The 15,817-nt window shown below is 34.7% G+C and overlaps 1 protein-coding gene across 1 annotated transcript; it reads left to right on the top strand.

Moving 5' to 3' along the window:
* Positions 1–7,861: 7,861 nt before the first annotated feature.
* Positions 7,862–11,083, top strand: LOC107416661 (wall-associated receptor kinase-like 3). The gene is made up of 3 exons (XM_016025185.3): positions 7,862–8,804; positions 9,262–9,387; positions 9,691–11,083. Exons 1-3 carry the CDS (start codon positions 7,892–7,894, stop codon positions 10,905–10,907), a joined length of 2,256 nt encoding a protein of 751 aa, XP_015880671.4. The 5' UTR covers positions 7,862–7,891; the 3' UTR covers positions 10,908–11,083.
* Positions 11,084–15,817: the final 4,734 nt, after the last annotated feature.

Below are 15,817 nucleotides of genomic sequence, written 5' to 3'. Positions count from 1 at the left end.
TTATATTAGAAACGATTATTACTATAATTCATTGTTACATCAACAATGTATCCTAATTTCTATTGAGAATATTTGTCTGCAAATAAAATTGGTGTTCATCACTTTGATCAATCAAATTCTTTGTATTTACTAGAGCTTAACTGTACCGGCTTATTCCTTGGTTTTTTCTTTCTAAAAAATCACTTGCAGATGGATGACAGAAGCAGAAGACCAGAGATCAGGATCAAAGATGGTGAGGGACTTGCTAATAATTACTATGCTCCTAAGTTGCTTGCAATGGACCAGATCAACAATATTGACCATGACATCGGAAGCACCCATTGCCAAGCCCGGTTGTCCAACTCATTGCGGAAATGTGAGCAATCCCGTTCCCTTTTGGGATTGGATCGTCCCATCGTTACCTCAACAAATGGTTCAAAATAGTCTGCTTTCCCAACTACTTCAACACTCCTAGACCTCTGCTGAAAGAAAACAGACTGGAAGTGCTTAGAATCACAACCTAATCACATCTTTTTGCGAGAGACAGCCCCTTTGTCTTCTCCGCCACAGACAACAGATTCTTCGCAATGAGTTTGGGATTCCATGCCTTTCTGTCTTCGAACACATCTTATGAATCGACCAGTGTTGTTGCTGGTTGCAGCTTCAAATGTTTCAATTCCACAGATGAGAAGATGCTCAACACCATGATGAATCTTGGACGCTACGGAATGAATTGCTGCCACACAGCCATTCCATCCCACATCAGTTCGTTTACGATCACTTTCCAGAAGTTGTTTGACAATTGACGAGAGAGAAAATGTTTGCAACTATGATTTCTTGGCTGACAAAAACTACTTCTTGTCCAATTACTCAAGGTTTGTAGTATTTTACCAAATGGACTATGCTCCTCTGATCATGAAATGGTACTTCAATCGTACGCAATGGGAAATCTTTGGAACACATTTAATGCAAAACTCAACAAACTATTGCCTACGTACAAATCTTGATAAGTACTATGAAGAAGATCAGGGAATGTTAAAATGTTTATGCAAAAGTGGATATGAAGGAAATCCTTGTATTCTTGAAGGTTGTCAAGGTATGTATACTCCAAACTTCAACATCATATATTTTCATTTACAATACATAAGAAAATATTGAATCCAGATATTCTATCCCATTTTTATATCTTTCTTTAGGGGTCCGACCAGTGATATAATGCCCCGCATATAAAAAACAAAAAATCACATTGTTAAATATTCCTAGCGGTTAAATAATGTTGGAGAGTCCAACGACAAATATGGGTGCTTCATGATAATCCAAATCTTTGTGGTCATAAATTTCTTTGTTTTGACATGTCAGATGCTAATGAATGTGAGCAAGTTAACAAAGATTATTGTCCTGGCACCAAATGTGTGAATACAATTGGATGGTATGAATGCCAACATCCGAAGTCTAAATTGTTCTTTATAGGTACGTTTCTGTTCTCCTTATTGTAGTAAGATCACATATTTACATTTTTCTTTTTCTTTTTTTCGTTTTTTTTAATTTCCTCATAATATCGGCTTGAAATAGTCTCCTTGAGGTCACTAGTGATAAACTCCAGGTCGGATTCCATCAAACATGGTGCAAAAATCTTCCTCCTTAATTTATTTATATATATATATATATATATATATATATATATATATATATATATATATAAAATAGGTCCCTTTGGAACAGATCCCATGGCAAAAGCAGTGTTTTATCAGACGATGATAGTCTTATATACCACTAATTAAGTAGGACTTCAAGAACCAAAAATATATATTTTTAATTTAAAGTTATTCAATTATCACTTGCTTGAAGTTAAAGTTTTCATTAATATTTTGGAACTCTGATTGAGTTTTATAGGTATAAAGTGATTGAATTTATACAAAGCTATTAAGGAAAGAAAAGAAACCAAATGCAAAGTGAAGCTCTTCAAACGAAACGGCATATTGTTGTTACAGCAGTACATATCTTCGAGTGAAGAGAACGTGAAGAACACGAGGTTGTCCAATTCAAAGGAGTTAGGGAAAGCCACAGACCATTTTTGTGAAGTCCCACATCGGTTGAAAATGGGAACAAAGTATGGCTTATAAGCTCGTGGATACCGTTCTCTTAAAGATGCGTTCCTATGAGGGAAAGTAAAACCGTGAGGGGTAGGATTGGGCTTACCACCTAGCATCCAAAGTGGACAATATCTCGGTTGGGCCTGGAAGGCCCGAGCCAGTGGGACTGGCATATAGGGGTTGGAAGAGGATTCCCCCTAACCACTGAGATGCTTTTTAAACTTTTGAGGGCTGGGTTGGAAGAGGATTCCCTAGGCCCAAAGAGGACAATATTTGCATGCGGATGGTCTGAGCTTTTTAAACCCTTGAGGGCTGGGTTGAAAGAGGATTCCCCAGGCCCAAAGAGGACAATATCTGCATGCAGATGGTCTGGGCTGGGCTGTTACAGATGGTATCAGAGCGGGACCTAGATTAGTGTGCCAGCGAGGACACTAGGCTCCAAGGGGGGAGGATTGTGAAATCCCACATCGGTTGGAAAGGGGAATGAGGCCCAAAGAGGACAATATCTGCATGCGGGTGGTCTGGGCTGGGCTGTTACAGATGGTATCAGAGTGAGACCCGGATTGGTGTGCCAGCGAGGACACTGGGCTCCAAGGGGCAGGATTGTGAAGTCCCACATCAGTTGGAAAGGAGAACGAAGCATAGCTTATAAGCATGTGGATACCTTTTCCTTGAAGACATGTTCCCATGGCTTATAAGCGTGTAGATACTTTTTCCTTGAAGACGCGTTCCCATGAGGGAATATAAAACCATGAGGGATAGGATTGGGCTCACCACCTAGCTTCCAAAGCGGACAATATCTTGGTTGGGCCTGGGAGGCCCGGGCCAGTGGAACTGGCAGGTGTAGGGGTTGGAAGAGGATTCCCCCTAACCACTTAGATGCGTTTTAAACCCTTGAGGGCTGGATTGTAAGAGGATTTCCCAGACCCAAAGAGCCTCCCCAAACCCAAAGAAGACAACATCTACTGACAACATCTGCATGCGGGTGATTTGGGCTGGGCTGTTACAATTTTAGCATAAATAGAATTCTTGGACAAGGGAGGCTAAGGCACAATTTATAAAGGAATGTTAAAATTACTGCTGTAAAGAAATTTTAAATAGTCACGGAAATCATCAATGAGGTTGTCATTCTTTGCAAATCAACCATCGAAATTTGACACTGTTCCATTTGACTTTTGCTTTCTTGTGAATCATACATTTTTTATTCACCAATGAATTTAATGAAATTTATCATACACAAATTCAACTTCAAATATATTTAGAAAATGTTTTATTTTAATTTTAATGTCCATGTATTTTTAACTTAAAGACCGTGTTATTTATTCTCTAATTAATTTTTTCTTGCTGATTTAATTGTTTTTCTTTTTTGGTGAAACACTTCAGAAAAATTATGAATAGGTGATACTTTACCTTGTAGGAAATCTAGCTTTTTTTTTTTTTTTTCTCCTTAAAAATTGAAAATGTGAGTTGAGTTCTAATATGCATAATTTTGCTATTATGGGCATAATATCCTACAATATAGTGGGGTGTCAACGGTGAATTATATATGTAATTTTAGATATATATTTTAAAAATTATATGCAATTAAAATAATATATTTCATAAATTATGTGTAATAATATGCTTTGATGTCCACCCTGATATTGGTGATTATGCCTATAACAACAGAATATCTAACGTGCAGGTAGTATTGGTTTAACAAGTGATCACTAGATATGAAACACATTATTTGATATTTTCCGTGCTCTTAATCATTTTACCCATAGTATTTAAGTAAATATAGTTAATATAACAAACTCATAATTACTATATATTTTTTACTTAATTAATGAGTATTGTAACCTTAATTTTGTTTGACTGCTATTTCAAAAAGAATATCTCCAATAATATGACCAATAATTAATTATATGCAACAGATTCTTCTTTGGTTTATGATGATGAGTTGACATCGAGGTGCCAAACGACTCCGTCCACAAGAGCTCTTGGTAGTCATCAGCTTGTTATCTCCGGCGTACCTTTGATCCGTTGAGTGAGGCCACTTCCACACAGGACTCTCGGATCACTATGGCCGACTTTCGTCTCTGTTCGACCTGTCGGTCTCACAGTCAGTTGCATTGTTAATTATATTTCGTCCTTTTGGGCAGCCTAGTTGGTAATATCTATTGGTAACAGCCTCCAAATTTTGGGTTAAATGGTCACCAAATCCACCTCACCAATTAAAAAGAAAAAAAAGTATATTTCAAATAAAGAATATTGATTTTCAGATCAACCAGAAGAAATATTTGGGCTAAAACCCATGGCCGATACTTGCACATCTGTTTTCAAGATCAAAAAGATAAATCTGCATCCCTTATATTTTATAATTTTCTACCTAATTATTTTTGTAAATATAAATTCCCCTCCCTAGTCACATAGATACGGTAAATAGTTAAGCACTAAATTGGTCAGGTAAAACCGTTTTACTTTTGATGATCAAAATAGCACCGACATTCGTACACATCGTCGAACAGTTTTCGAGACCTTGTAAGACGAATGAATGCGAGATCGAAGCTGGGGTATACCGAGCCAAGGAAGCTCCATGAGGTATAAACAATTTTCTACCTAATTATTTTTTATTTATTTATTTATTTTAAATAATGGACCATTTAAGTTTTCCAAAGAAAATGAAGAAAGTCCTATAAATATATTCTTTTAACTTTTACTTCATGATCACTTCAAAAAAAAAAAAAAAAAAAATTACTTCATGAGAAAGTACTTGAGCAATATTGACTAATTAAAGTCACAATCACAATCCAAGGTCATCAATCCATCTTTTTACGCTGCCAATATAATTATAGGGGAAGGTTCCATGTATGATTTCTTATAATCCATTTACAATAAAATAGTTATTAATAGTTGGATCAACTAGGATTATAATTAGTCAAAAACCTTTTTGTCAACTATCCCTTTGTAGAAGAAACCGCCCGGAGCCAATAATTTATAATAATAATTTTTATTTTTTTTGGGAGAACAATAATTTATAATAGTTAAATGTAAAGCTAGCATTATATAAAATTACACATGGGTTTAAACCATGTCCTGTATATTTATTTTATTGTGTACTCCACAGTCCTATATATCTTAGCTTTTCTTGACTATTTCCTCTGTCTTCTTTTCATCGTGCTTCTCTTTTTGACTGAATCTGTCTCAACTAAGTAATAAAAACTGCTTGTTTTTTAACATATTGTAGAACTGCTCCAAAAAAGCAAAGAGTTTCATTAGTTTTTCGACTATCAACATAAAAATTGGTCATCCATTTGCGGTAGCAATTTATTAGCGTAGGTGGCAAATAAGAGTTTTAATGTGATGTGTGTAAAATGCAGTAACTAGTAAGTTTTGTACTATAAATAAATCTGCTTATTTCATATTTTATTTTTATTTTTATAAAATTATATAAGTATCCTTATTAACATGTCAAATGGGTTCTCGCATTAAGGATCTGTTGACTTCCTCATCGGATGTGATGCCATTTGTCTCATTAGCAAACGAAAAACAGGTTTTAATTAATTTAAAGTAATAATGGATGTGATACCACTTTTACCTATAAAGGAAGCTTCTGTACACTCTTAGTATATTTTGATTAATATGCTATAATCATTCTAATTGATTCTTTGGTGACTTATTACCTTGTACACATTGTTGTACTTGTATAAATTGTTGTATTTCTGTCAAAGACTAAAGTAGAAAACTAAACCAATCAAGAAAGCAATCAACAAACACAGATTTTACAAGGTTCGGTTCTAGTTGAACCTACGTCCTTGTTGAGTTTCACAAAAGTGAAAACTCCTTCACTATGACGAATCAGATTGTTCAACATCTTCGTCTTCTCTCTCTTTGGTTACTAGAAGTCTATACCTTAACCAACCCAAATTTTCTTACCAAGAAAGAACGTCATAAGCCAATAGCTTATCTAGAGAAAGAGAATGACAGAGTAAAACTCACAAAAGAAAGAAGAGAAAGTTTGAAATTTTATTCTGCAGAGTCAAACACTTAGGGAAAAATAATTGAATACCTTCTATGTTTTGAGACTGTCTTTGGATCAAGCTAGATCGCTAAGTGAATAATAACCTTGCAACAATATCCCCAACACGCGCAACACAACTTAAAAAAGTGCTGATATTACTTAAACTAGTTAAACGCTGCATTTTGAATGGTTGGAAATAATTCTGCAGCTTTTTGGGCTAAATATTCTTCTTCGAAACCAAACTTCAACAATTTCTACTTGATCCAAAGAGGATACATGTGCAGGATCGCTTTTGCTACCTAACTCACTTTTTTTCCAGAATCTTTCAACCTGTGTTAATTCTGAGTAAGCTTTTTGCAAGATTCAAACTTACCCACTGGCGAAACCTTAGTTCCGATATCAGCAGGCTTCAGTTTAGTTGAAATTCTCTCCAAATTCACAACTCGTAGCTCAGCTACATCCCTGAAGAAATTGGAGAACCCCAGGTTTGGAGGTGCCACCAAGGTGGAAGTTTCATATTAGACATAGACTACGAGTGTTGGCTTAAGATCACAAAAAAAATTTAGCTAGCATTTTTGGAAAAGGCCAATAGATCAGTTGGTGGGCAATTGCAAAATGGCATCCAAGCAAGGTAGGCATCCTTCTGGATAGGCTAACCTCAAACATGTATATGGGTAAGAAGTCCACATTAAAAAATACAGTAACTTACAAAACCAAATTTACTTTTTTTAAATCCTACTACTGTACAAAGCTCTCAAAACCTCCTTGTACGCTTCAAACCATAAAGAGACCTATTGTTTGTAGAAGGCAAACAAGTTTTCTTCTCTTGAATTTTTCACTTCAAAACCTTCTAGTTGTCTCATAAAAAATGCTTTAATCCAGTTTACTATGTAGAAATGTAGTTTTCGCATACAAATGCTGGGCACTGGGAAATAAAAGATGTTTTATACGTCAGAAATAAAAAAAATAAAATAAAAAGAAGATAGCATTGGTTGGGCACTTTAAAATAAAAAAATTCAAATAACATTCCACGTTTGATTAATTTATATTCCAAAAAATTAAAACTTACTTTAAAAATTTAAAAAGTGTATTCAATTTCGTGTTTAATGGATTTAAAACAAATTAATAGATTTTAAAACATTTGATGAATTGTTATAGAATTTTATAGATTATATAAAAAAATTATAAAAATCTAATCAAATTTTTAAGATTAAGGTTGGATTTTGTATTGATAATTTTTTTTATAATTTTACTTTTAAAATCTTTTTCAAATTCATTCAAATTTATTATTTTTTAAAAATATTTTAAAATTAATGACTTTTTAAATACTTGTAGATTTTAAAAAAATTTTATAAAATTTTAATTGAATACAACTAGATATTGATGGAATTTTATAAAATTTATTAAAATCTAAATTAAATATCATTGAATTTATATATTTTTTTTAAAAATCTAAATCAAATATTTTTAAATTTATAAATAATTTTAAAATTCTTTAACTTCTAAATTGAATAAACCAATTAGAAAATCATACAATTAAATGAAATAAAATATATGTGTCGACTGGTGCGCCTGATCCAAAAAATAGACTTATGAAGTCTAGACGAAGAATTATCGGTTAGAGAATTACCCAAAAAATATATATATATATATATATATTATCGGTCAGATAATATACGACATAGTCTAAGCACGATGCTGCAGAGAAATTTCAATACTTTTCTTTTTCTGTTTAGACCGAATTAGATATATAATAAGAACTAGAACGAGGAAAACAGCCAAAAACGAAGAAAACCCAAAAAAAAAAAAAGAAAAGATGGTGGGAAAACAATTTCCATCTTATCTTCTTCTGCTGTTTTCATGGCTTATGATGAATCAAGTAACATCAGAAATACCAACATCCAAGAATGGCTGTCCTTCACACTGTGGAAATGTTAGCATCCCATTCCCTTTTGGGATCAAACCGGGCTGTTTCCTCGACGAATGGTTCGAAATCATTTGCCAAAACGACAACTCATCAAACACCATTCCGAAACCCATCTTGAACAGAACAAAGCTAGAAGTGATTGAAATCTCTGTCGAAGGCACTTTTCAGGTGAGGAACCCAATCACCTTCTTGAATTGCAGCGATAAGCAAATCCGAGAAAGCACCAACTTAGAAGGAAGCCCTTTTAAGTACTCTCAAAACAACAAGTTCGCAGCGGTTGGTTGCGGAGCCATTGCTTTGATGAATTCCGGAGAAGCATCCGTTGGTGGATGCTCCTCCATTTGTAATGACACAGCTTATGGTAATAGCTGCAATGGTATAAATTGCTGCCAGACAAGCATACCATCAAATCTCAAGTCATCCAACACCAGTTTTCTCAACCTTCCGGCTGAGGGTAGCGGAAATCAATGTAAGTTTGCATTCATGGCAGACCAACGGTGGTTGGAGTCCGGTTCGACAAATATTTCTGCAATCCATGAGATGGTTGATGTTCCTGTGGAGCTTATTTGGGAACTGTATCATTATTCAACCTATGATATATTTGGAACTTTTGTGGAGACCAATAGCTCTGGCTTTTTAGAATACAATTGCTATACGGACATTGCAACCTCCGAATATGGTTGTTATCAAAATTCGTCTTGCGATGTTTATATTGCAAATGTAAATCAGCCAAGGCTTCAGTGCTCATGCGGGTCGTCGTGGACCTTTGAAGGAAACCCGTATCTTCTTGAAGGATGCAAAGGTAAAATTTTAAAAAGACTCTTTCACTTGCCTAAACACAGAATTCGATTTGGAAAATTTCCATACATGAAAAATGTATCCTTTTTTTATGAGTTTCAATTTCAATTGTACGACACAATCAAACGACTACACTTTAGGTTAAACCGAATTTATTATTTCTGTGCAAAGGCATTATTTTTTCAAACATATAAAATATATATAAATTAAAATTATTTAATTATTATTATGTGAACTCTATATTGATTTTGTGACTATCAATATCATGCGTAATGATAAACTCTCTATTTTAAGCCTTCGTAATAGTTTTACAAGATGTTTCAACCACTTTGTTTTGCAAAGTGATGTGACAAAACAACAAATCATGATTATATTTTGTTTCACAATGCCTATTTTTCTTTTCTTTTTTTCGGGGGGGAGTTTTTTGGTTTTTCACATGTTTATTTGTTAATGCATTTCAGATATTGATCTTTGCAAGAAAGATCCTAATTATTGTGGTGAAGGCTATATTTGTACTGACTATCGTGGAGCCGTCGGCTGCAGCCCTCCAGAACACAAAAAGTCTCCACTGGAAGCGATTTTAATTGGTATGTCTAATTAGAATTAATAATTAATTCGACTAGTATATATATTTATATATATATATATATATATATAAAACAAAAAAGCTATTGGTGTCTGGATTTGAGTACAAAATATTATATATTGAGCAAATTAACAATTTCCTTTATTGCATTGTCTTTTCTCAATGTACCACAAAGCATGGACATTTTTTGTTGAATTCATAAGGGTTGTTAATCCAACACATATGGCACAAATTGTCTTTTATGTGGTCAACTTCATGCAATTGACGATGGAAGTTATTTTTCCTTTCTGATTGATGAATGCAGGTGTTGGCAGTGGCGTCCTTGTATTGTTGTTTCTATCAGCTTCAGCATGGTTGCTAACCAAGTATATTAAAAAAAGACGCAGAGAAAAGTTTTTCAAACAAAATGGTGGATTGTTGTTACAACAACAATTATCTTCAGGGGAAGCCAATATTGAGAAAACCAAGTTGTTTAAATCAGATGAGTTAGAGAAGGCAACAGACCAGTTCAACATGAACAGAGTTCTTGGCCAGGGAGGTCAAGGTACTGTTTACAAAGGAATGTTGGCAGATGGAAAAATTATTGCTGTCAAGAAGTCTAAAAAAGTTGATGGATTCAAAGTGACAGAGTTCATTAATGAAGTTGTCATTCTTTCACAAATTAATCACAGGAATGTGGTTAAACTGCTGGGATGTTGTTTAGAGACTGAAGTTCCTCTACTTGTTTATGAGTTTATATCAAATGGAACATTGTTCCGGTACATCCATGATCAAAATGAGGACTTTCAACTAACATGGGAAACCCGCTTACGAATTGCGAAGGAAATTGCAGGAGCTCTTTCCTACTTGCATTCTGCGGCTTCCTTTCCCATTTATCACCGTGATATAAAGTCTTCAAACATTCTCCTAGACGAAAAGCACAGAGCAAAAATAGCAGATTTTGGAACTTCAAGATCGGTTACCATTGAGCAAACACACCTCACCACATTAGTATGTGGCACATTTGGATACTTGGACCCTGAATACTTCCAGTCAAGCCAGTTTACAGATAAAAGTGACGTATATAGCTTTGGGGTGGTTCTTGCTGAGCTGTTGACAGGACGAAAACCAGTTTTTATGGAGGCAGAGGAAGGAGGAAGTCTAGCAGCTTCTTTCATTCTTTCCATGGAAGAGAATAGTTTGTTTGACATTGTTGATGCTCGAGTCTTGAAGGAAGAAACTGGCGAGAAAGAAGCAATAATGGCAGTTGCTAAACTTGCGAAAAGATGCTTGGATTTGAGTGGAAGGAAAAGGCCTTCGATGAAAGAAGTGGCAATGGAGCTGGAAAGAATTCAAAAATCAGTTAAAGCTTCTGATTATGTTGAGCAAAATGTTGAAGTGGTTGAATATAATCGAAATGAAATGACTGCACCTCGGAATGATGTTTCTATATCGACATGGTCAGCTTCCTATGGTGGTATTGCTTCCTTATCAGATATGGAAGCACCTCTAAATGAGAAACATATGGTTACTTATAAGTAATTTCCTTTTCCATTTTTTTGGTAATCATCAGTAAAGATAGTAATATATGGAGCATATTAGCAGATTGAAAAATGTGCATTTGCTTTGATGAATTTCTTCAACATCACATAGAAAAGTTACCATGTAATGAGTGTCTAATGCTAGCAGACTCGTTCCATGACCAAATCCTCCTTAATTTAATTACTGAAGTGACCTATAGATGAATTTCTTTTTTCTTGCTCTTTCTATTTTTACCCAATATCTAATTATTTATACAGAAATATGTATATATGTATATATATATATATATATATATAACACAATGACCATTAATTAAAAGTTGAAATTCGGTTTGAATTGATTTCCCTACCAAACCTTAGCATTAATTGCGAAAGCTTTCATTTCGGGTTTTCGACATCTCGACATTTCGTAGAAATTACCCTTTGTTTGTTTTATGTGGAAGAATTCGATAATTGGCGTAATAGAATATTCGAAACTGTACGAATATTCGTTATGATGTAGTCTAATGTACCAATTGAGTCATAATATTCAAATAATCAATTAATGATAGTGAGCAACAGCTTAGACTGTTTATATTTTCTTTCTTTTTTTCTGTCTCATTCTCTTTTCCCTGCCTAGTCACGCTGACTCGGTAATGCATAAAATTAAACAGTCAAACAGAGCAGCTGGTAGAACATTCTGTATTCTGACTAACAATCCACCTTCAACTTTCCTTAATCAAGATCCAATATAATAAAAAATAAATAAAAATAAAAAACAAACAAACAAGCAAACACATTCAAACAAATATGTACATATAATTGTTCTTTTTTTTTTTTTCTTTTTTTTTTTTTTTTGGTTATTATCGTAGATAACCGAAGTCTATTTTATTGTTTTGTTATAGATAACAGAGTCAATGCAGACAAGAGAACAAAGAAAACAGAGGATCAAGAAAACAGAGGACCATGGTCGGCAAAATGATAACCCATGTTCTTCTATTCTGTTTTTTTATCATTGTAGCAACAGGAGCACCCATTGCCAAGTCAGGCTGTCAAAAGCAATGCGGAAACGTGAGCATCCCATACCCTTTTGGAATCGGATCCGGCTGTTTCCTAAATGAATGGTTTGACGTACTTCACATCAAAGACAACACCATACCACTTTTAAGACACATCAAGCAGGAAGTGATGGAGATTTCCATCGAAGCTAGCACGATTCAGGTTAGAAACCCCATTACCTTTTGGAACTGCAACAGGGAAACCCAGCAGAGCCCCAACTTGGAAGGTAGCCCCTTTGTGTTCTCATCGAAGCACAGGTTCACTGCCGTGGCTTGTCGAGCATTTGGGTTGTTGATTTCGTTGAAAATGTCAACGACTATTGCCGGTTGCATGTTCACTTGCGGTGAGATTGGAATGTTAGAATTTGTGGATCTAAACATACATAATAAATTTTATAAATCATAAATTACTAACCTTCAAATGCAGCCATTGATAAATTAAATATTTAATCCTGCAAAATAGAAAACAATGTAAAGTAGTGCCTATGGACACATTACTTTCAAACCACTCTCAGATCTCTGAAAACTCTAATATCAAAATACCGTATGGCATATTTTTGTTTGCTTACCCTAGACCTTTTTATAGTCTTTGCAAGTCACACTTACTCATTAATTTTAACACACACAAAATACTAATAATTTAATAATATAATAATACTAGAAAAAATATGGGTAAGTCAATGGGCTTATAAAGAGAGTTGGTCCTCCAGTCCAATGGGCCAAAGGCCCTACTACAAAATATTAAAATAAACCAATCCCATTAATGGCATAAATAGACCCTGTAAGTGAGCAATTGATTATGCTAAGTCTACAATTATTAATTTATTTAATATTCTCCCATTTGGACTGCATAATCATCATCATATATATAATCTAAACTCACTTACTACAGAATCTCCCGAACCATAATGCCATTTCATCTAAATATATAGCATACCGACAGGGCATAACAATATACTAGACTAGGCAGTAGAGATTCTCTCAGTAAATCTCCCAAAACATGATATCATTTCAACCGAGCACTTTGCATGCCATAAACTTAGTCTAGGTAGTAGAGATTTACCTAACCACGTGCAATCCCCCATCATACAAATACCATTTCATCCGAGCATATTGTGTATCGACAGGATACAGCAATATACCTAAACTAGGTAGTAGGGACTCACCATGGCATCTGTGGATCAACATACACATATACATAGACTAATAGTCTTAACATGCCTGTAAATATAAGGAGCAATAATATGTGTAATAAAATATCTCATAAATATATAATGATCCACATACATCAATGTATCAAAATAATAAATAATACTTAACATGGATATTACTGTAGAAAATATAACAAACTCCCACTGACCCACAGCAGTCTCAGCTGCCTAACAATTCCATACGGGACACATGCTTCTCAAATATGCCTACAGGTAAGGCCTTGGTCAGTGGATCTGCCAACATGCTGTAAGTAGGCATGTGAACTACAGTAATAAGGCATTCTTCAACTTTCTCCTTAACCACAAAATACTTAACATCAATGTACCTCGCACTAGGGGTACCTTTTAAATTATTGGAGAAAGATACTGCTGCAGTATTGTCACAATATATCATAATAGGCCTCTCAATGGAGTCAACCACTCCTAAGTCACGAATAAAATTCTGAAGCCAAACTGCATGACGAGTAGCCCCATAACATGCCACATACTCTGCCTTCATAGTCGAGGATGTTGTCACTGACTGTTTAGCACTGTGCTAAGATACAGCACCTGCTACCATGATAAAAATATATCCAGTGGTAGATTTCTTATCATCCACACAGCCTTTATAATTTGCATCATTATAACCAATAACATCTAGGGAGTTGGTATGTCGATATGTCAACATATGATCTTTAGTACTCTAAAGATACCTAAAGACCATCTTAACTGCTTGGTAATGAATAGGACCAGGATTGCTCATAAATTTACCAAGCACCCCACAGCAAAAGCTATATCAGACCGTGTACATACTTGAGTATACATCAAACTACCCACTGCTAAAGAATAGAGAACATTTCTCATCGCCATCCTCTCTTTATCATTCTTGGGACATTGATCCTTAGAAAATCTTTCACCCTTTGTGACCAGTACACTTCCAGAAGAACAATTATGCATATCAAATCTCTTAAGGATTCTATCAATATAGGCTCTTTGAGACAATTGCAACACATAATTAGTCCTATCTTGAACAATCTTGATGCCCAAAACAAAAGAAGCCTCTCCAGGATCTTTCATATCAAAATGGTTGCATAACATCTGCTTTGTCTCAGCCAATAGATTAATGTCATTAGTAGCCAGAAGTATGTCATCAACATACAACACCAGAAATATAAAACTGCTCCCACTGACCTTTATATATATATGCATCTATCAACAACATTCTCCTTAAAGCCATTTTGGATGACAACCTCATCAAACTTAAGATATCATTGCCTCGAAGCCTGCTTAAGACCATAAATTGACTTCTTAAGCTTACAAATCATATTACCATTCCCTATTTGCTGAAAGCCAACTGGTTGAACCATATATACATCCTCATAAAAGTCACCATTCAGAAAAGCAATTCTGACATCCATCTGATGCAACTCCATGTCATAATGTGTCACAATCGCCATAATGATTCTAAAATAATCCTTTATGGATACAGGAGAGAATGTCTCTGTGTAATCAATTCCTTCCTTTGGCTAAACCTTTTGGCTACAAGTTAGCCTTATACCTCTCCACTTGACCATTAGAGTCTCTTTTAGTCTTCAAGACCATTTGCACTCTATAGGCTTGCTACCCAATGGAAACTCAACCAAATCCTAAACACCATTTGATGCCATAGATTTCATTTCATCTTCCATTGCATCTAACCAAAAATTTGAGTGCGAACTGCTTATGGCTTCCTCATAAGTGACTGGATCTGAATCATCATTTATGTCAAAATCATGCTCTTACAAGTAAACCTCATAATCACCAAGAATAGCTGACCTCCTAGTCCTTTGTGACCTTTTCAAAGGCACATTAATATCTAGAATAGCTAGTATATCTTGTTCCTCAATAATGGATTCATCCTGATCAACTACTGGTTCATTAATTACTGGATTAATAATATCTCTATCAGAAACTAAAACACTGGGAATGAATACATTTTCTTCTCTAAATTAAGGCTCCCTTGGACCATTACTATCATCAAACCCAAAGTCATCTTCAAAATAAATAGCCCTGTCTGACTTTACAATTATGGTGGTGTGAGATGTACAAAAGAATCTTGAACCCCTAGATTCTATACAATAGTCAACAAAATACCTATTTATAGTTTTAGGATCCAACTTCTTAATTTGGGGATTATAAATTCTTACTTCAGCTTTGCAACCCCATACTCGAAAATGATGCAAATTAGATTTTTTTTTTCTTGACCAACTCAAAAGGAGTCTTAGGAACAGATTTACTTGAAACTTGATACAAAATATGAGCTACCGTCCTTAAAGTCTCTCCCCATAAATAATTTGGCAAACTATAATTTGAAACATAGATCGAACCATATCCAACAAAGTACGATTTCTCCTCCCATCAATGCCATTCTGCTAAGGTGTACCAGGCATTGTATATTGCGCATCAATGCCACATTCATGTAAATATATTGCAAAAGGCCCTGGGTTCCGTCCAGTCACATCATATCTGTCATAAAATTCACCACCTCTATCAAACCTCACAACCTTTATCTTCTTATTCTTTTAAAGCTCCATCTTTACCTTAAACTCCTTAAAAGAACCTAAAGAATCTGACTTCTCACATATAAGCTCAAAATGTCCAAAACGAGAAAAATCATCAATGAAGGTAATAAAATACCTATAACA

Source organism: Ziziphus jujuba, chromosome 4 (assembly GCF_031755915.1).
Source record: "Ziziphus jujuba cultivar Dongzao chromosome 4, ASM3175591v1".
In the NCBI taxonomy this organism is placed as follows: Eukaryota; Viridiplantae; Streptophyta; class Magnoliopsida; order Rosales; family Rhamnaceae; genus Ziziphus; species Ziziphus jujuba.
The sequence above is the reverse complement of the archived record's forward strand: the minus strand, read 5'-3'. Positions and strand labels throughout refer to the sequence as shown.